The sequence below is a fragment of the Alternaria rosae genome, assembly GCF_020736505.1.
Source record: "Alternaria rosae strain MPI-PUGE-AT-0040 chromosome Unknown BKA58scaffold_4, whole genome shotgun sequence".
NCBI classification, from domain to species: domain Eukaryota; kingdom Fungi; phylum Ascomycota; class Dothideomycetes; order Pleosporales; family Pleosporaceae; genus Alternaria; species Alternaria rosae.
In genome coordinates, this window is record NW_025763573.1 from 746,901 (window position 1) to 766,199 (window position 19,299).

Consider the following 19,299-nt stretch of genomic DNA (forward strand, 5'->3'; position numbering starts at 1 on the left):
CGATGTCAGCACTTGTCATGTTCAAGCAACGGCACGAAGCCCAAGCATGTTGCATCTCTATCACGGGAATCATGAGAAATGAGCTCGTTGAAAAGGTTTCCTCAGCATCAGATCAGTGAATATGGTACCTTGAGGTCTTGCCCTCGGATCATATAGACTCAGAGTATCGTATGGGCGTGTCGTCTGCATCCGCTCGATCTGTAGAGGGATTGATCCTGCCAAAGCCACCAGACACTCTTGGAACTTGCCACCTTGGAGTACACGGAGTCAATTCGGCAGGGCCAGACGTGGAGATCAACAAACATGGATCAGATGTCAAGAGCGCCGACTCCAACAGCTCCTACATCCTCGTGGCCTCACACGTTCGACGAACCCCATAGCCTCAACCACACTGCCGAACCTACAGTGCAGGACTGGGATAGTGACGAACAGCCATCATGCCTCTCGATCGCCTCATCAGTGCCAAAAGGAGCTTTACGGGTATCTTCTCTCGGATGAGTATCGCTCCGTGAGTTGGTCATGTTCCTGGCTTTGCTCTACTATGCTGACATTGTCAAGTATCGCGCCGCAATGCTCCCCTAAGCAAAACGAAAACAATGCCCCAAGCTGTGAGACTCCGGGATCATCCTCTTCAGTCGCGAGTCCAACTGCAGCGGATCCTGGCGACGAACCGCCTATCAGGGAGAGTCCATCCATGCGCAAAGGTCTAATGGGCTCGTTGCGAAAGCAAAAGCTGCGGAGCATCGGCTCTTTACGCAGCTTGCGCTCACCTACCAAGAGCAAGCAGTCTGATACATCAGAGTGTCTCATAGATAGTGTAGATGTCTTTCCCCACAACGGAGAAGTGACCACTGACTCCCTATCCCCTAGAGCCATCTAACCCCGAAGCACCGCCTCAACTCATCGCTTTTACTCTACTTCGAGGAGTCTCCCCCAGACAGACCAATATTCGATCTTGACCGCATGAACTCCCGGACCTCGAGTCTGTATGTCCACCATTCCTCGCCGGTACAGGTCCCATCATCCTTTGAACAGATCCCGCAATCACCTGCCGATTCATCGCTCATACCAGATGGAACTGTTCCCCCATCACCAGCGCCTATCCAGAAGATTCTGGACTCAGAAAAGACCATGGTTCGTTTGTCACCAGCGTACACTGAAGCGTACGAACCGGTTTCGGGAGCGATGAAAAGGCCAGCTTCAACAAAAAGCGCTCTCTCTGACAGTCTTCGGGAAGCTGCAGTCTACTTCAATGAGCCCCTCGTTCGCTTTCCAAACCCGGGATCCGACTACCTGCCTATCGACGATTGCTTTTCACTCCCTGCTAGGAGCGAAGACTTAGGGCTAGCATTAGCCCGAGAGGATCCGTCTGAGGTGAACCCTGTGGAGAACTCTCCAGTGTACAACAACCCGGATCAGCCATCAGGCGATGCAACCACTGAGGTCTTGAATGCAACGAATACAGACAAGACACCAGAGGAGCACGCACAGCTCATCCTTGAGAAAGGCTATCATGCAAGGGTCCACCGTCGAACGGATGGAGAGTGTCGTTTGAAGATCAAGCTGCTCGCCTTTTACCCCGAAGATGACGACGACGACAGCAAATGGACCAGCGAGACGCCAATCATGCTTGCTGCCGAAGAAGAAGAAAAGCTAGCGTCACAACTGAGCGCTATCATTCGGAATACTGGGCTTACCTCTATCTCTGACAGCAAGCTCGACGAGGCGTTTGCTACAGGAAAACTTTCAGCATATCTGGATGTTGACCCAAGTTGGCACGTCGCCAAGGAGGCGAAGATGGAAAAGCGCGATAGTTCCTGGGGCGAGCATACTGGGCTCTACGATGGCAGCGGCTATGGATCAAGGTCCAGCTCGAGACCTGTGACTGGTGTGACTGAGACGGCCGACGTAACTCGTACACGCATCCCTGGAGCATTCGTCGACCACGAAAACGAAGCGCCTGTGATCATCCGCAGGCTGTGGGACAATACCTATCCGCACAGCCCGGATACGGACTCGCCTGTGAAGGCTACTGTGGCTGATCCCGCAATCTCCGCAGCGCAAGAGCAGCAAAAGAACCCCTTGCAAGACTACGAAGCCTTCCAGGGGATGTTGGATCTCGGTGGCAACGCATAGATCCTCGACTACGCAAGTCGGCATGCAGGATCGTTTAAAATCACTTGGTCGGGTCGGGTCCTGAAAAGTGTGACAACGACAGATCGGGAAGGATACATCCGGCATCCTTCCCAGCAAACAGCATTCCATCGATAGAGTCTCCATAGTTATCAATGCAGCCCACAAGTTTCTTCCATGTACGCGTCTTCCAGCTCATCCCACACACACGCGCAGCGGGGCGTTCGCGTGCCCCTACTCTCATGATGGCACCACTGTACCCAATAGCCGTACATGTAATCAAGGTTCCAGTCGGCAGATCATTCGAGTCTTGCATCAGTTAGTCCAACCAACGGTAATCGAAAGCGGCGTAGATTCGGGCTCCAGAAGGTGTAGGAGGAAAATCAGGCCATGTCGGCTCATGCGACTTACCCGAGTATGGGACGGTGACGGGGGTGTGCAGTGGAGTTAGCGAAGATGTGCGGAACAGCTCGTACGATGTTTAGTATTGGGGGGTGGGCAGGAACATGATCTAACACATGATGATTATGCTGTGATGTGAGACGCCGTTGGTGTGCCGGCCTTGCGCGAAGGTGCTTGCTGGCGTGCTTAAAGGCGTCGTGGCGGGCGGTTTCGAGGCTGTTGCAGTGTCCCTCGGTTTGCCCCGCGTGAAGTTCAGAATGCCAGGCCAAATCCATGCTTCTTGTGGGGAGAACGCCAACGACGTCGTTATCCTTGGCTGCGGCATCATCGGCTTGTGTACCGCGTACTATCTCACAGAAAGCGGACATACGAACCCAAAGAGTATTCATCTGGTCGATTCGAGTCCGAAGCTATTTCATTGCGCGTCTGGCCTTGCTGCGGGCTTCTTGAGTGCCGATTGTACGTATAGGAGCACACGTCGCGTGCGACATGAACGCGACGCGTCACCCAACGTTTGATTGCTTTATCTGACTACGAAGTAGGGTTCGCGCCATCAGTATCCTCCCTCGGCGCGTTGTCCTTCAAACTTCACGCCGACCTTGCGAACGCGCATTCCGGACGTACAACATGGGGATACTCACAATCCACCGGCATTTCTCTTTCTCAAGACAGCGAATCAGCCATCGGCGGTAGCGGCGAAGACTGGCTTGAGAATGGAACGAGTAGAGCGCAATTAGCGAATCACAACAAGCCTTGGGGGGAACAGGCTGCTGGTCCAGAATGGCTGCGGCGCACACAAGAAGGCATCATGGAGGTTATAAGTAGGGATGGGACGACGGCACAAATCGATCCGTTGAGATTCTGCCAGTGGCTTCTGAGGGAAGTTCAGAAAAGGGGGATCACGATACATCAGCCTGCGACGGCGACATCCATTGTCAAAGATGCAGAGGGCGTGTTGTGCGGTGTGAGGATATCACAGGGTGATGACGCCGAGTCGGAGACAGAGTGTAAGGTCCAATCCATACTACCCAACTGCACATTTGCTAAGTAGCTACAATAGTACCATGTACGCGTCTCGTAATAACCTCCGGGGCATGGTCTCCACGCATATTCAGCACCCTCTTCCCATCCTCGAAAGCGCGCATTCCCGTCTCCTCGTTAGCCGGCCACTCGCTGCTCGTTCGGAACCCACACCACAAACCCGAAGAGCTCGATAAGGAAGTCTGCCACGCAGTCTTCGCAACAGACACACTCGGCTTCTCGCCAGAATGGTTTGCGAGACTGGGTGGCGAGCTGTATCTGGCTGGCCTCAATAGCACAAATATCCTGCTGCCGAATGTTGCAACAGACGTTCAAGCTAGTCCAAAGGCCATCGGACAGTTGAAACAGTGTGCGAAGGCTATGATGGTGAATGTCCCGGGCAAGGATATGGAGGTCTTGAGGGAAGGCTTGGTATGTTGATATTGTGGGTAAAATGTTCAACTAGTTTGCTAACTACAGGACAGTGCTTCCGTCCAGTCACATCTAGCGGTCGACCCATCGTATCACGGATACCGGACGAGAAACTCGGAGGTACCAGGACAAAAAATGAAGGGAATGGAGGTGTCTATATAGCGGCGGGCCATGGTGCTTGGGGTATATCACATGCGCCCGGTACTGGACTTGTGCTGTCGGAGCTGATAGAAGGGCGGGAAATAAGCGCGAATATTGAGGCGTTGCAATTACCATCGTAGAGTGCTCGTACTAAAAAAACAAGACGTGTATTGGCTATCTCTCAGCTGCCTGTGTTGTCACAAACCTGCGATTCCTGTGGGAAGGATGGAATCGAACTTTCTGCCTCTGACATCGTTCAGCGCACAATATCTTTGGAGTTAGCGCAAGACTGCGCCGCACGTTCGCACGGTGACTCTGCAGTTGGCCTTCTCGAACCGGCATACAATGCTACTATAGCAATTACAAGCAGAGACAATGTCTACGAATCCCGCCGACGAGGTTGCTGCGAGGAAACAACTTGAGCGCGAGAAGATACAATATTCACCCTTAAGTATAGGAATGACTGACGTCAGGGCCAAAGCTGAGATGAAAATACTTGTCAAAAAGTTCCCTAGCGGTTTCGAAGACTGGGGAGTCCGACAGACGTGTTCACGATGCGACCTGTAGAAGTCAAACGCTGCCTGCGACTGTGCCGCACGACTAGACTGGAGAGATTTCAAAGCGTCTCTTATGAATCAATGCCAACCTTCTATATTGCGCACTGTTTGATGTAACGCGCCGTGCTTGGGTCCCATCATCTGTGGTATCATTTCAGAGAAGCTGTCGTGGAAATGAATCTTCCGGCTCTTGATCATGGTCTCCGGAACTTTGCTGACACTACTTGCCCTCTTCCTTCCGGAGACGAAGAGATGCCTCGTGGGAAATGGGAGTCTTAACCAGCGCGCCTCATGAACAGATCCATATATTCGCTCGTACGTCGTCGTCAGACCAGACCCCCCGGCAACTGGACCTTCAAGCAGTGGTGGCTCCGCCTTTCTAGGACCTTTGAGATCACTATCAGCTCTCTGAAATCAAGCCAAATTCATCGTCATCTTGGCTAGCCGTATCACTTACACCATATAAACGTGTCTCGCAGCTTCCCTCTCAGCAGCAGTCATTGCGAATTATGACATAAACTACCTTACGACCGGATTGATCTGCCTTCCAAATGGTATTGGCGGTATCCTCTCGTCGTGTGCGTCCGGCAAGCTCCTTGATCACGACTACAAAGTCACTGCGCTCAGACTAGGCCTCCCAGTAACGTCTCGATCGGGCAATGACTTCCCCTTTGCAAAGGCTAGACTGCAATCCATATTTCATGTCATAGCCGTAAATGCTGTGGCTACTATAGGCTACGGTTGGGTATCAAACGCGAAGTCGCACATCGCTATACTACTAATAGTCATATCTGAAATGCTAGCGTGTTCTATGAAGTAGAGATTTGGTGGCTAGCTAATCATAGGTTGCGGGAGGGTCACGTCGCGATCATGAACATGACGCGTTTAGGCTGAACTTAGCGTCCTATGCCGCCTACATAATCAATTGATGACGCCTCGCGACAGGCTTCTTGCACCAACCCAACACATCTTCGAAACGATCCTAGCATGAATCTCATTAGGCTGCAATATCGTTCATGGCAGCATTTCGCCGCACGACCCGATCACCAACATCGCAGGCAATCATAATGCTGAGTCGTCCATTGTTTTCATAACGTCGCTCTATCGAATACTCCGACAAACACTCTCCTCCAAAATAGCATTTTTGCCAATCATGACTAGTTCCACGGCCAATACGAGGGCTGAGCCCGACATGTTCCAGCACTCTATTCTGCCAAAAGAGAAGGGCTCTTTCCGATTGATACAGGTTCTACCTGATCTTTCCGTTGACGGCCTTCTCGACTGCTACCTACAGAATGCGCTTGTTCAAGAATCGAATTATGTCTGTCTCTCTTATACGTGGGGTCAACCAGGTGACGAGTGCTCTATCAAGCTCGATGGAAAACTATGTTATGTGCGCCGAAACCTCTACGACTTCCTCCAAGCGGCACGCCAGCGTCTCACATTTTGCACTTTATGGATAGACGCGTTATGTATAAACCAAACCGACGTCGAGGAAAGAAACCACCAAGTTCAGCAGATGGGTAATATCTTTGCTGGCGCAAGAATGGTCGTGTCGTGGCTAGGCAATAATCTGGAGACGCAGACGTTTGTTCAGACAATGGGACTGGAGTTCGACCGCCAGGGTTGGAAAACCTGGGAAGATTTTTACCACAGCAAGCACGGTGATTCACCTCAGGGGAGCAGCCCCCAGAAAGTAGAGCCGAACTTCAGCAGTCGCTCCGTCCCAGCCTATAATCCGATTGAAGAGAATACATACGACTCCAAGATCCCCGACTCTTCACTCATTCAGAAACATTACGGTCGCGTTGCAAACAATGCGTACTGGAAAAGGGCCTGGGTCACACAAGAAATACTGCTAGCAAACGCGCTGGTAGTGATGGCTGGACAGCACGTCATCGGTTTCCTGTCACTCGCGCACGCCTGTATGTACACGATAAAGAAGTTACCTGAAGACTCACTCATGGAGTATGCGTACCTATTCTTCATGCAACAGGGCAAATACACCGAGGATAGCCCCAGCCGCTCGATCTTGCAAAACGGGAAGTGGCAGGATACCCATGGACTGCTCGCCCTCCTACGATGGTTCACAGGAAAATGTTGCGCACTTCGACGGGACCGCATTTACTCCTTGCTAGCGCTTTGCAAGGGTGGCGACAAAATCAGGGTCGACTACGATGGACGAGATGTGGAGCTTATACTACAAGTCCTCGATGCATGCAAAGAAGAAATGTGCTTCTGCACTGCCTCTACCGTTGCTCGTATTGTGAAGGGACCTGACTTCTCCCATCTGGAAAAAGAAGCTTACGCTGTCACTGGAACGCATGACTTCAGGCTCCAGGCATACAGCTCAGACCTGGAAGTTTGTCCATCATGCTCTCAGCAGGTATCCCGATCTCAGCCTGGTGTATACTTTTGCTTGCACTGTGACCCCGACGTTTGCAGTGATTGGCAAGGCCATCTTTTCTGGGATAATTCTCCTTGTGATGACGCAGTAGATCCCTTTCGGCGTCGTGACCTCCTACGATTAGCCAGAAAAGACCTCCGCGAGCCGCGCGTGCTGTGTAGGAAAGGACAAGGAATTGAGATCAACCGCGAAGAGGTCGAAGGCGAGTTATACACCTTGCGATTTTCTCTCGGTACCCTCGTCGATGTCATGCATGTCAAATTTGAAGACGAAAGGCGGGTTGTTAGATCGCACACATGTCGTGGTTGATGACGACAACCGCTCTTGGGCACGAAAACATGCCCAGGCAGAGATGCTGGGTATGTACGTATTGTATCCTAGGATTCAATAAGCATGTGTCTTGGTAAGGCCTGATTTGACTATGAAAACGGTATTCATCAAAATGAAAGCTACATAGTAAATGTGTCTGCGAATGCTTTCCACCGATCAAGTGAGTACATTAGCAAGTTACATGAAGGTTGGTAAACGCTATCAGATGCTTCAGACATGAACCCATACACCTGATGCAGAAGCACCTTTTGAGAACCATGAATCTCCCCCGAATGTTCCGATCGGTCACCCGCACATGGCAGCCGTCCCACACATCTACTCTGTGACCAAACTCAACGGCGGCGCGCCTGATCCTGTCTTGTCTGGCTTAGTCTTACGACTTGACATCATTCAAAGGTTTCCTCGCTATGTTTGTGGTTGCCATATTGAAAAAAGGCTTTTACCATCACGTTGCGTTCTCGTATAGTAAACCCATCTTTGATTTGTCGACAGAGGCTCGAAATAGATGTGAGATTTCTTGCGTCATCATTTTCGACAAATTGGGTGTCATCGGATTTGATACGCTCGGAAGTGTTGCAAGCGCCACCGATGCCTGTAATGCTGAAGTTTTGTAGCTCATTCAAGCCCAGAATAGTTTCAGGGCGTAAGCCGATCAAGAAGTTGTCGAATGGGAGTGCCTGTATTGACACCCATGTACGATCAACCCAGGTTGTACATAGCAACGGAGCATATACTGTGACATTGAGCTCGCGAAGTCATGAGACGCGGTTTATTACGGCAGAGTAGACTTTGTTGCAACTTAGCGCGAGGTCATGGGCGACCTTTCCGCACGCGCCGGGCTCATCTTTGAAGAAAAGAAACCCTCGCTGCCCGTTTACGTTCTTCGTCGTCGCCTTTCGGATATGGAGATGCATGGACTTGGCGATCAACGAGGCTACGATCCGACCAAAGACTGTACAGTCGTCGAACTCAAAATGCGCTGCTTCCAACAAACAAGGAAGAAGCTCACTTTGCAGGCTCTTACTGGTAAGATAAATAGATGGAAGAAACGGTGCGTGGTTCCTCTTAAGTCGAATCGACTGCTCATAGTCCTGAGTGAATCGCAAGTATGGCCAATTCTGACAGGCTATCGAATGCTTTTCGTCGAGGAAGTACTGCTCGTAGACCAAGCAACGAAGCTCCTATTAGAAGCCGTCAGCCAACGTAACAGTCAGTGTTAATGGATGCGGTGACGACACGTACGGCAGGTAGGGTCATGGAGAGATGGAACGTGGGTTGGTTAAGTAGTTCCTCAACGTATGGGTTGAGTGAAGCCAGGAGCTCCTCGAAGCCATCTTGCGCATTGTTTGCGTTCAGACAGTTGGCCGTGTCATGCATAGCTGGCGCCATGGTGTAGTCGGAGGTGGGGCGCGTCAAGCGGGTGAACCACGCGTGGTTAGAGCGGAGTGTGTTTACCACAGACTTTAGAAGTTAAGAGCGACCAGAATTAGGAAGCGACGGATGATGTTGTTCACCGCGCTATCTCATGATGTTGCGGCTAACTATAGTAGCATTGTAGTCTGCAAAGGACATCCGACGTCTGGTGAACGAGTTAGTTGCGTGTAATGCCTGGGTAGAGGCGATGCGCTAAGGCTGTTACACTAGAACTCATCCGGCCCGGCCACCCACAGTTGCACAGCCCTGCATTTATGGCACTGCCAGCCGAATTCCAGACTGAGTCGAGGTCCTTGTGTGACATCTCGAACAGCTTCGTCAAAAGATGCGTCGGCTAGATAGAGACATGCTAGAGATAGTCGCAGAGGTCTGCACTACCGCCCACCACGAGTTAGGTAGAAGAGCAACTGTGGGTGTTCAAGAACAAAGCCATCAACTGATATTTTGTATATTCTCGTTGATCAGCTAGCACTACTAAAATGCTCGGCACCTCGACATTACATCTCTACTCGTCATCGTCGTCGTCGTCGTCGACAACAGGTACAGGGTCAGCTTTGCCTGTGGTCTTGACCTTCCGGTCCTTCTCCGCACCGGCTGGCTTCTTGCCTTTGGGATTGGCGTCTTCATCGTCGTCGTCATCTTCCTCGGGCACCGCAGCGTCGTCATCATCATCATCGCTCACGTCGTCTTCCTCCTCCTCTTCATCATCCTCATCATCTTTGGGCTTGGTGCGCTTGGTCTTCTTCTTTGGTGCTGCAACTGAGTGAGAAACTTATATACGGTGATGTTTGTTGACAGTAGTAGCTTACGAGGCTCTTCGGCGTCGGAATCGTCTGAATTGAAGTTTGACCCGTCAGACTCGTCGTACCTACGTGACATGGGTTAGCACTGTGATGAATGTTCCATAGCCGAGAGTGAATCGCAGCCCAGAAGTCCTCGAAAATCACAAAGCAGAAACGTAACCGCCTGGAGAATCCAAGTTGAGAACGTTGTGAGCAGTGTTGCGAAGCGCGGTCGCGTCAACTGTCTCTCCACCCCGAAAGCCCTGGCGCAACATCGATTCCGCGCCTGTCAAACTTTCGTATACTCGGCAACAAACCCAAAGATCTCAATTTACTCAAAAGAAAAAGGCGATTTTGATGCCTTCGAGAGGGGATGCATGCGACGCGAAGTGCAGGGCCATGACGTCAAGGAAGCGCCGACTTACTCTTCTTCCTCTTCGCTCTCATCACTTGGGAGAGCGACAAGCTCCTCCTCCTGGTTCTTCCTCTTTCTTGTGGACATTGTGTTGTTCTGGCGGAATTTGAGGAAGGTTGGTAGGTCAAGGTAGTATTTTGGGGTAGGGCGAGAGCTGAGAGCTATGGAGAAGCTTGCGAGCGGGGACCCAGGGACGGGCGCCCGGATGAAATAGACACCACCTACGCAGGCCCTACCAAGGAGGCTGGGAAGCCAGGGCTCTTGCGGGCTTTTGCTCAATGGCTTAGTTCGGGCTGTTCGGGTGTGTCGTGGTCAGCCAATCATTGGCCATGTGGTCATCACCCGCATGGGAGCACCGGGATGGGATCACACAAGCGTTGCGCTGATGTTATTTTGCTGCAGGTACCGCTCGAGGTATCTGTTGATGCCAGAGACTCATCGAGAGTGTTGTAAAGACATCCATCTCAACAGCAAAGCGTAGAGTGGACAACCATGAATAATGTGCATGCGACCAGCCTCCACGATATTAGAGGGACACAACATCAGCCACGCAGCATGCTCGTTTACGTCAAGTCGTCCGTAACTACAGACACGTGTCAAATGTATTTCATATTTGATCTATCTACATAAAAGTATATATGAAGTCCTCTCGACGGCTAGCAATCCGATACAGTGTTGAAAGCAGCCGGCCCATAGGCACGGTGTTGGCCATGTGTTCGCAGCTCGAGGTGCAGAGCTCTCTTCCCAAAACGGTTAAGCCTACCCCACTTGGCGCCGGTCATCGCTAGTGCCCCTCCCGCGGTACCGCGTCTCATTCGTGCTGCCTTGTCGACTTTACTTTCTCACTCTCAATCGTTCCTCAACCGACTCGACCCAACGCTCGTTCGCACACGCGCCCTATATTCACGCACGCCCAACATGTCGGCACCTCAGGTCGCAAGGGCACCGCGACTCAAAGGTCTGGGTGATCCCTACCACTATCAATCCAAAGCAACGCAACGAAGCAAGGCGCCCGTGGCTGCCACCCAAACCGCGAAACGTACATACAACTGCTGCGCGAACCCCGAGATAGATACGTCCGACAATGAAGTCTTGTGCTACAACTGCGGTACTGTCCACGGCGAAAACAACATCGTCTCCGAGGTTACTTTTGGCGAAACTTCGGGCGGAGCAGCCATTGTCGAGGGTGGCTTTATCCACGCCAACCAGCGACACGCGAATTCCATGGGCGGCACTATGCGGGGTCTGGAGGGCATGGGGAGCAGGGACCAGGCTGCGATGAATGGCAAGAACTCCATCGTAGCTCTAGGCGCATCTCTCAACCAGCGCGAGGCCGTCGTAGAACAGGCTTACAGCTGGTACAAGCTTGCCATGAACCACCGATTCATTCAGGGTCGCCGCATGAGGACCGTTGCCGCTGTCGCGATCTACATGGCGGCGCGGAGACAGCCCGAGAACACGCTCATGCTTATCGATCTGGCCGAGAAGATTCAGACCAACGTCTGGCAGCTCGGAGACACGTACAAGCAGTTTCTGGAGATGTTGAAGGAGGACGACCCCGCACAGCTCGTGGGCACAAAAGCCGTCCAGGAGATCGAGCCCTTGATGCTGAAGTACTGTCGAAAGCTCGAGTTTGGAGAGGATTCTCACAGGGTCGCCGACGACGCCTGTAGAGTCCTGAAGCGTATGAACCGCGACTGGATGGTGCAAGGTCGTCAGCCGGCTGGGCTGTGTGGCGCTTGTATCATCATAGCCGCCCGCATGAACAACTTCCGCAGGACCATCCGAGAAGTCGTTTACGTTGTCAAGGTCGCCGACTCCACCATCACCTCCCGTCTATACGAATACAAGAGGACACAGAGTGCGGCTCTCACTGTCAACCAGTTTCGAGAGTTCGGGCCCCGTCTCAAGGTTAAGGCCCAGCCTCCCGCCATCTGGAGGCGCGCAGAAAAAGAAGAGCGGAGGGAAAAGAGGAAGCAACGAGTAATTGAGGGCGGCGATCCGGATACTACAGAAAACCAGTCGGGAGATAGCGAGGCAGAAGGGGGTTCCGACACGGCACCAAAACGCTCAAGCAAGAGGCGCAAGTCAAACGACGGTTCCTCTCAGCCAGTTGCTACCCAGACGGAAGCTTCTGGTACACAAGACAGTGACCCATCATCCGAGATAGCGGCTTTGGATGGCAACACGGAGGCGGTCCTTGAGTCTGTTGTCACTGCAGTTGAGGAAGTCGAGGCTGGTGAGTCCATCGACCCAGACTTTGTCATGCCTAAGAAGCGTGGCCGACCACCGAAGAAGCCGCGAGTACCCGTTGTCATCGCCGAGGAGGATCTCGAAATTGAGCACGAGCTTGAAGACGAAGTCACAAATACTATCAAGGACTGGGAGGGTATCTTCAAGGAAATCGCCAACAGCGAAGACCATGAGCTACTCAGGCGTTCTGGCTGGACAGCAGCAGAGATGGCCCGCGTCGCCGCCGACACCCGCGACGCTGTCCCCGTAAATACAGATCCTGAGATTGGCGAAGACGAGTTCAACGACGATCCTGATGTCGCCACTTGCATCCTCAACCCCGAAGAAGTCCGCCGCAAGGAAGCCATCTGGATCACGGAGAATGAACAATGGCTGCGGGATCAACAGACGAAAATGCTGCAAGCTGAACTCGAGGCCGCAGAGGACAAACCCAAGAAACCCAAGCAAAAGCGCAAACACCACCAAATGGGCGATGGCAATGTTCTCGAGGGCCAACCTGCGGCTAGCGCTGCTGACGCTGCCCACAAGATGCTCAAGAAGCGCGCCAAGGCCTTCAGTAACCACATCAACTACGATCGGCTCAAGGAGTTGTTCCCCGGTGGTCACCCTTCTGCGAGCCCATCTGGCAGCGGTCAGGGTGCAAGTTCAGCTTCAACCCCTCAAGCTGTTGTGCAGCAGCCCGCGGAGGTCGACGCAGAGGGCGAGGAAGAAGAGGAGCAGGAGGAGGAAATGGAAGAGGTAGAAGAAGAAGAGGAAGATTTGGAACACAACTACTTGGAAGACGATGATGAAGGATTTGCTAACGAAAGCTACGACTACTAGGAGTCTTGTCTGTGGTTCTTTTTTGGGAGCATCAAGAAGTTGGTGATTGGTTTTGCATTTACATGGCGAAAAGTTTACTAGATACCACGATAACCTTGGCCGGCTATCAATCACGAAGGATTTGAGTTTGCTTTCGTAGCTGCGTTGGCTGGAAAGTTAGATGCGGAGTATCTTGGGGTTTGGACTTTGCATATATACCCCCGCTTGCGAGCGTAGCATAGCATCATGGCAAAGGCGTCTAGCTTTCATCAATGAACATTCAGATCAATGTCCACCGCTTTTGCACATCCTAGTCTTCGCGCATACATCACAGACGAAAGTTAGAGGCAACAAATATTGTTTGTAGGGGAGGAATTCCCAATGATAGATTGGTCCCTGCTTCGTAACTCATTCACACATGCTCATGCTACCCTAGATTTTTGGTATGCGAATCCCTTGCCAAAAACGCCGAAAAAGTCTATCATGGAAGACACAGGCGCCTCATTTCCCGAACGGTGGTTGACGCCGTCCCAAAACTCGCTCTATACGCAAGAGACAAACTAGCACATCTTGTACTGGGACTCGCCCTCCGCTTGCCTGTGCATGTCGCTCGACTCGAGCTTGTATGAGATGCTAATGTCCAGATCGCGGTGGTTCTTCTCGTTGGGCTTGTTCTCTAGTATGCCGCTAATGGTCTCGCCCTCCTCGACTGTCAGTACGTCCTTGAGGTAGAAGACTGTCTGCTTCCAGTGGGTGTACTTGGTGTGGGGTCCAGTGGAGAAGCGGATGGGCTTGTGGCAGGCGGCGAACTCAATGTCGAACCATGCAATGACGGCGTGGACAAAGTCGCTGCGGCGCGCCTTGAGCTCGTACGGTAACCGGAAAGCGAGGTCGGCGACGGTGCAGGTGTAAAGGTCAAGGGTGATGACTGGGGAGGGGTCGGTGACGACGGCCTTGATGTCGACAGTGTCGACGAGGGGCTCGGTAATGGCGGTTGCCTTGAGAGGAGAGTAGTCGAAGCCCCAGACGTTGTCCCAGACTGTTCTGTTAGCAGTGTTGCAGCAAAACGGAGCTATGCGGTACTTACATCCAATCTTCTCCTCCTTGTACTCGCCGTCCTCGATACCAGCCATGAAGATGGTAGCCTTATCGGGGAAGATCAAGCCGTCCTTGACCAGGTACTTGTCGCGGGCGTAGAGAACGGTGTCCAACATGGACTCGTAGAGCAGGAAGTAGCCCATCCACTCGGATATTATTATGTCGACCTTGTCGAAGGGTAGGACAACCTCCTCCATCTTGCCCTGTAGCAGGGTAATCTTGTCCGACATGCCGTTGACCTCGACAATCTCCTTCGCCTTGTCGATGATGGTTGACATGTCAACACCAATGACGTGCTTTGCGCCGGCCTTTACGGCGAACCTATAACCAGCGTATCAGCGCGTGCTCGTGTGTGGTATGTAGAGGGGCGGGAGCGCGTACATGCTCAGGATGGATGTACCGCATCCGACATCGAGGACGACCTTGTCCTTGAACAGGTGAGGGTTCTGGTAGATAGCGTCGCGGTAGCTCTTGGTTCGGACTTCATCTTTCTAAAGCGCATCGTTAGTCGTTGTGGTGGAGGCGTAATGGCAGGGAGGGGCAATCGTACCAGCATTTCCTCGTGGATGCCTATGTGCGCGCATTAGTATCGTTCACCTCATCAGAGTGTACTTGTACGGACCATGGTGGTTGTAGCTGCACGCAACAATGTTAGCGAAACTCTACGTATATCTGGACCCTCAATGGAGCCTACCTGTTGAAGTAATGCGCCTCAGAGTGCGCCATGCCCGTGAGGGGGTCCTTCTTTCCGGCTTCTTGCTGGTTCGCCATATTGATAGTAGAGTGTGAGAGGAAGAGGAGGTGTAGGCGGTTGAAGGTAGAGAAACAGAGACTGGCGTTGCTCCGGTCCAAGTAGGATAGGGAAATTTTGGTTTTGGTAGTACCAAGCACAGACTCGCTCGGTCCAGGGTCTCACCAGGGCAATCTCGGTGGGAAGCGGGGCATCTGAGACTTTGGACGCTAGGCCCAAAGGGGGCGTGACACGAAGATGTTCACTTTTTTTTGCCGTCGATCTTAAGGGTCACGCAACCAACTTTCTTTACCATTATACTATGTGCGATACATACAGGCCAAGGCTTCAAGACAAGATACAGCATCAAGAACAACATAGTGCCAATTTGTAACACCCAATCAGAAAAAGCAGTGAGAGGGGTATATCGTGCCAAAAGCAGAGACCGCCCTCGTCGTTACGTCGTGAGACTTTTCGTTTTGCGTCATGTCGTGAAGTCGTAAGAGGATTTTGATCGTGATGTCGTTATATATCAAGGAATGTCGTACATTTTGGTCGAAAGGAAGTGCTCTGTTAAACTCTTCAAGAAGCCTAACGGACCCTCATGCGATAAAAGTTTTCTTTGAACTGTTTCGCGTCTATTTTATGCGTCAGCATCGGACACGTATAGGTGATAGGGATTGGAATACCTTCTGGCGAAGTAAAACTCAACCGGTACTTGCCGGTGGGACCTTTGGGTAGTCTGTAGCTGTCACTGAAGACGTACGGATGCAGCTTCTCAAACTGGATCGTTTCTGGACCGACGCGCTTCATCCAGTCACTGCGTCCGACATATGGCGTAACGAATGCAGTCCAGATAGGTATGTCCTTCATAGGCCCGCGACGAGCAGTAGCTTCGAACCGCACACAGCCCGAGTCCGTATCGTATTTGACGCGGAAGACGTGGAGATACTTGCCGTCAACAGTCTCACTAAGTAACGTCAGCATGGAACAAGAGGCTAGTGACAATCACCTACCCTGCAAACATGATCGTTTCCCCAGGCAGGAAAACGTCCTCGAGACCCTCTGCAATGGGGGTATGGTCCTGCCGTTTCATAGCTATGGCGGTACAATAGAAAAGTACCATGCCTGAAGGAACATTAGAGGGGTTTGCAGGATCGACTCAAACGTACCTACGTTCATATAGAGGGAAGCGTAGCCTAGCCCACAGGTCAAGTCGACCATCTTGACGATTGATGCGACAGAGCTGCAAGCATGATCCCGCGCGCCGTAATGCTAATGCGGTGATTGGGATCTGGTGCCTCATACGGTTGCCATTGTGATCCATAGTAAGGAAGAGTATCCGTGCACGGTTGTCGTCGGCCCTCCAGTATATTCTCACCCAGACGTTAGTTGCCTCGAATGGTAGTTCTAGGATCTTTTCAAAGCCATCGGTGTCTAACAGCTCAATCACTCTCGGTTCATCCCTCCCGAAGCACTCAGTAGGCTCCGAGGGGCTTTGGGATGGTGTGGAGCCGTGGCGTCCATCGAAGATCTTCATTGCCCAGTGAGCAACCGGCTCTGAGTCCGTCGACTGGTTCGAGTACGCCTGTGATGAGGCGGACGAATACGTAGGCGACTGAGGGATTTCTGGCACCGGCGGTGGAACATACGGTATGTCCCCTATGCCTCCCCACGTTGGTGCAATATGAGATCGATGAGGTAACGGTAGCGGTGCTGGCTGGTATCCGTACTGGGATGCCGGATACGTGGGGTGTTGGTGTATCTTCGGTCTAGACACCTTGGGGGAAGGCGGCTTTGGTGTTCTAGCACCACCCTTTCCATTGCCATGTACCGAGAGCTTGCTGAAGTAAGATTCAATCGGCGTTGGCTTTTGCTTCCTGAGCAACCTGGACAATGTGACCTTGAATTTAGCCAATTCGACCTCATCTTCGTTTCTGGACCCAGTCAGCTGTCCTGTTGAACACGTCGCTACTATTACTTACCCCTTCAGAGCATCGTGCATGCACTGCAGATACGTTCTAACAGTCTCGAATCTTTTGGGTAAGGACATGCCTTGTGCCGTGAAATCCGTAAGCGCATCTTCCCAGATGAGTGCGTACGGTGGTGTACCGGGGAAAGCACCAGGTGCAGCGTGTCTGCTCTTCTTGGACCTTGTGAAGATGTCTTGCACATCATCAAGTGTGTGTCCTAAGCTCGGGAGGCAAACCTCAAGATCCGTTCGTATGAAGCCTGCATATCTGCCATAGCGGGACGACTCCAGCGCCTCGTTCAGCTCAAGTAGAGCGTGCGATATGGCAAACAACTCTGCGATATGGCTCCTGACGTCTTTGCGATATTGAGGGATCTCGCTCTCGAAGGAGAGTAGGCCCGTTGCGGTCTCCTCAGCTTCCTTGGCGTAGTCGAGTAGTCGCCAGTCCATGACAGGTGCGTACCAGGGATAGATAGCCGAAGGAAAAGATTTAGTAGCAGCGCATGCCTTAGACGCCTGGAAATCGGCGGGGAAAGGGAAGAGAAATCGCTCAAGCGATGGCGCTACGAGATGAGCGTCTGGGGTAGACGTCTGGTGGCATGCGCGCTTGAGGAGGGTCGGCTCTTGACGTGTTTATGCAGCAGCACGCCGGTGAGAAAAGCCAATGACCTATGCCGACAGAATCCCTTACCAAGCCCTGCATGTAACCCGCGGTCTTCGCTTCCTCATTCACACAATTTTTCTGTTCAATCAGTTTGGCCCCCAATCTTCTAGAGTTAGAGTCTGTTAGTGTCGGCCAGCCTGCTGCATGCAATTGCGCTGCACCGCTGGGCAAGACGCTGTTCTGGACAGCCGGAGGCGCCACCCCGATAGCTGCACGTCTGCGCTGTCAGTGGAAGATCATTCCTATCGTACCGGCTCGCAGCACAAAAAGTATCGAAATGTCGAGAGCTTTCGGCCTAATGACATCGTTGGTCTGCATGTCGGCGCCGCGGCATGGTGTTCTGCCTAACTCTCTCCACTATAGCATGGACTAGTCCTGCAATGTAAGCAATGATTGTTCAACGGTTGAGGAGACATTCGAAGCCGCCACTCCGAATTGTGCGATGATATGCCTCTTGACAACTGTCAACCATGAGAGGATCGATGTGAGAGCCGCCACGCTTGAACTAAGCATCAATGACCAGCCTTAGATCGTAAATAGCAATCTGCTCGCCCTCTAATGGGTATGTGTGAAATGGAAGGAAGTGTCTTTTGGAAACGATGGGATAGACATGTAGATATATATGTATTGGACGGGACCAAGGCTGCGCCTCACTCTGTCCAAGCCACCACCGCAATGGGGCTGCAAGTCTCACCCATGAGCCCCTTTCGAGGCAGCCATATAACTGAAGTTGAATGATTTGTTTTGGTTGGTTACTAATGTGGGGCAATGACTTCTACGGCATTGACGGCAAACCCTCGATCTTGGCGAGATGATCCAGCATGCGTCCATCACTTCCCATGAGCCTTCAGCCTCTCGTCCACCAGCTTCGAAACCATCTTCTCTAGTATCGCGAATTCTCCATTTGACGCCCCTTCAAAGTATCCGGCTACGCTCTTCTCGACGTATTTGCCGACCTGGTCCACCTCGACATTCACGTCCTCGCCCGGCTTCTTGCTTGCCGTGACGACTTTCTCTTGTGTGTAGGCAATCAACATGACCTCCCACCAGCCCTCAGGACCATCCTGCACCTTTGTGACCGTCAGGCTGGCACCGTCAATCGTGACGTAACCCTTTTCGACAATGTATCGCAGGACCGAGGTATCGCGAGGCTTGAAGCGGAAGGTAAGGGCGTTGCCGTCGGGCGTTACCGACTCGATGGTGGCGATTGTGTCGACATGTCCTTGTACGAAGTGGCCGCCCATACGCGTGTTGGCAGAGACAGCGCGCTCTAGGTTGACCTTGGAGCCCTCCTTCAGCGACCCCAAGTTTGTCCGCCGGAGGGTTTCGGGAGCGCATCCAATCTTGAATGATGACTTGGTGAATTCCGTGACGGTGAGACAGGTGCCTAGCTGGATTAGACAATATGCAACTGTCATGGTAGTGCCTACATACCATTGACGCTGATGCTGTCGCCCAGATGGGCGTCACCCAGTATGTCCTCGCATCCGGAGATGGTCAACGATGTGCCGCCGCCTCCCGAGGCCGTCTGGTCGAGCTTCTCAAGGGCGGCAACAGCTAGCCATCGTCAGCCGAGCCGCGCAGAAAAGACAATTCATTGTAGCTTACTGCCAATGGTTTCAACGAGACCAGTAAACATGGTGGGGGTGGGTAATTGGAGAGAGAAACTTGGTGGGGTTCTGCAGCTAACGATGAGCCTCGGATCACCGAACTGGAGCTAGCCCATCG

General features: G+C 52.3%; 8 protein-coding genes across 8 annotated transcripts; 4 read left to right on the forward strand and 4 right to left on the reverse strand.

The window, feature by feature from the left end:
* Positions 1-81: 81 nt before the first annotated feature.
* On the forward strand, positions 82-2,136 carry BKA58DRAFT_455948 (uncharacterized protein; the record flags this gene model as incomplete). Its single annotated transcript, XM_046174575.1, has 3 exons — positions 82-508; positions 559-817; positions 871-2,136. Exons 1-3 carry the CDS (start codon positions 438-440, stop codon positions 2,134-2,136), a joined length of 1,596 nt encoding a protein of 531 aa, XP_046025973.1. The 5' UTR covers positions 82-437.
* Positions 2,137-2,621: 485 nt separating this feature from the next.
* On the forward strand, positions 2,622-4,386 carry BKA58DRAFT_144667 (FAD dependent oxidoreductase). The gene is made up of 4 exons (XM_046164663.1): positions 2,622-2,994; positions 3,078-3,542; positions 3,596-3,987; positions 4,041-4,386. Exons 1-4 carry the CDS (start codon positions 2,793-2,795, stop codon positions 4,266-4,268), a joined length of 1,287 nt encoding a protein of 428 aa, XP_046025974.1. The 5' UTR covers positions 2,622-2,792; the 3' UTR covers positions 4,269-4,386.
* A 1,252-nt stretch (positions 4,387-5,638) lies between these two features.
* Positions 5,639-7,615, forward strand: BKA58DRAFT_144732 (heterokaryon incompatibility protein-domain-containing protein). The gene has a single exon (XM_046164664.1). It carries the CDS (start codon positions 5,839-5,841, stop codon positions 7,399-7,401), a length of 1,563 nt encoding a protein of 520 aa, XP_046025975.1. The 5' UTR covers positions 5,639-5,838; the 3' UTR covers positions 7,402-7,615.
* Positions 7,616-9,289: 1,674 nt separating this feature from the next.
* Positions 9,290-10,632, reverse strand: BKA58DRAFT_419833 (uncharacterized protein). Its single transcript, XM_046172727.1, has 3 exons — positions 10,064-10,632; positions 9,666-9,724; positions 9,290-9,615 (listed from the first exon to the last, which is right to left on the reverse strand). Exons 1-3 carry the CDS (start codon positions 10,138-10,140, stop codon positions 9,362-9,364), a joined length of 390 nt encoding a protein of 129 aa, XP_046025976.1. The 5' UTR covers positions 10,141-10,632; the 3' UTR covers positions 9,290-9,361.
* A 199-nt stretch (positions 10,633-10,831) lies between these two features.
* BKA58DRAFT_381926 (transcription factor tfiiib complex subunit brf1) lies at positions 10,832-13,428 on the forward strand. Its single transcript, XM_046170056.1, has one exon. It carries the CDS (start codon positions 10,972-10,974, stop codon positions 13,126-13,128), a length of 2,157 nt encoding a protein of 718 aa, XP_046025977.1. The 5' UTR covers positions 10,832-10,971; the 3' UTR covers positions 13,129-13,428.
* Positions 13,429-13,464: 36 nt separating this feature from the next.
* BKA58DRAFT_381927 (S-adenosyl-L-methionine-dependent methyltransferase) lies at positions 13,465-15,209 on the reverse strand. The gene is made up of 6 exons (XM_046170057.1): positions 14,900-15,209; positions 14,828-14,841; positions 14,756-14,775; positions 14,587-14,696; positions 14,195-14,526; positions 13,465-14,146 (listed from the first exon to the last, which is right to left on the reverse strand). Exons 1-6 carry the CDS (start codon positions 14,974-14,976, stop codon positions 13,668-13,670), a joined length of 1,032 nt encoding a protein of 343 aa, XP_046025978.1. The 5' UTR covers positions 14,977-15,209; the 3' UTR covers positions 13,465-13,667.
* Positions 15,210-15,526: 317 nt separating this feature from the next.
* Positions 15,527-17,357, reverse strand: BKA58DRAFT_314283 (uncharacterized protein; the record flags this gene model as incomplete). Its single annotated transcript, XM_046167472.1, has 4 exons — positions 15,527-15,905; positions 15,952-16,063; positions 16,112-16,872; positions 16,921-17,357. 4 exons carry the CDS (start codon positions 17,355-17,357, stop codon positions 15,527-15,529), a joined length of 1,689 nt encoding a protein of 562 aa, XP_046025979.1.
* A 1,044-nt stretch (positions 17,358-18,401) lies between these two features.
* Positions 18,402-19,210, reverse strand: BKA58DRAFT_438512 (uncharacterized protein; the record flags this gene model as incomplete). The annotated part of the gene is made up of 3 exons (XM_046173594.1): positions 18,402-18,958; positions 19,006-19,128; positions 19,180-19,210. 3 exons carry the CDS (start codon positions 19,208-19,210, stop codon positions 18,402-18,404), a joined length of 711 nt encoding a protein of 236 aa, XP_046025980.1.
* Between the last annotated feature and the right edge of the window lie 89 nt (positions 19,211-19,299).

Coding starts and splice junctions, on each gene's coding strand:
- BKA58DRAFT_381926 (XM_046170056.1), top strand. CDS start 10,972: ATGTCGGCACCTCAGGTCGCAAGGGCACCGCGACTCAAAGGTCTGGGT.
- BKA58DRAFT_381927 (XM_046170057.1), bottom strand. CDS start 14,976: ATGGCGAACCAGCAAGAAGCCGGAAAGAAGGACCCCCTCACGGGCATG. Junction 14,697..14,755: donor GCATCCACGAGGAAATGCTG/GTACGATTGCCC, acceptor GATGCGCTTTAG/AAAGATGAAGTCCGAACCAA. Junction 14,527..14,586: donor GGTACATCCATCCTGAGCAT/GTACGCGCTCCC, acceptor CGCTGGTTATAG/GTTCGCCGTAAAGGCCGGCG.
- BKA58DRAFT_144667 (XM_046164663.1), top strand. CDS start 2,793: ATGCCAGGCCAAATCCATGCTTCTTGTGGGGAGAACGCCAACGACGTC. Junction 2,995..3,077: donor GGGCTTCTTGAGTGCCGATT/GTACGTATAGGA, acceptor ACTACGAAGTAG/GGTTCGCGCCATCAGTATCC. Junction 3,988..4,040: donor AGGTCTTGAGGGAAGGCTTG/GTATGTTGATAT, acceptor ACTACAGGACAG/TGCTTCCGTCCAGTCACATC.
- BKA58DRAFT_419833 (XM_046172727.1), bottom strand. CDS start 10,140: ATGTCCACAAGAAAGAGGAAGAACCAGGAGGAGGAGCTTGTCGCTCTC. Junction 9,725..10,063: donor GAGAGCGAAGAGGAAGAAGA/GTAAGTCGGCGC, acceptor CATGTCACGTAG/GTACGACGAGTCTGACGGGT. Junction 9,616..9,665: donor TTCCGACGCCGAAGAGCCTC/GTAAGCTACTAC, acceptor TTTCTCACTCAG/TTGCAGCACCAAAGAAGAAG.
- BKA58DRAFT_144732 (XM_046164664.1), top strand. CDS start 5,839: ATGACTAGTTCCACGGCCAATACGAGGGCTGAGCCCGACATGTTCCAG.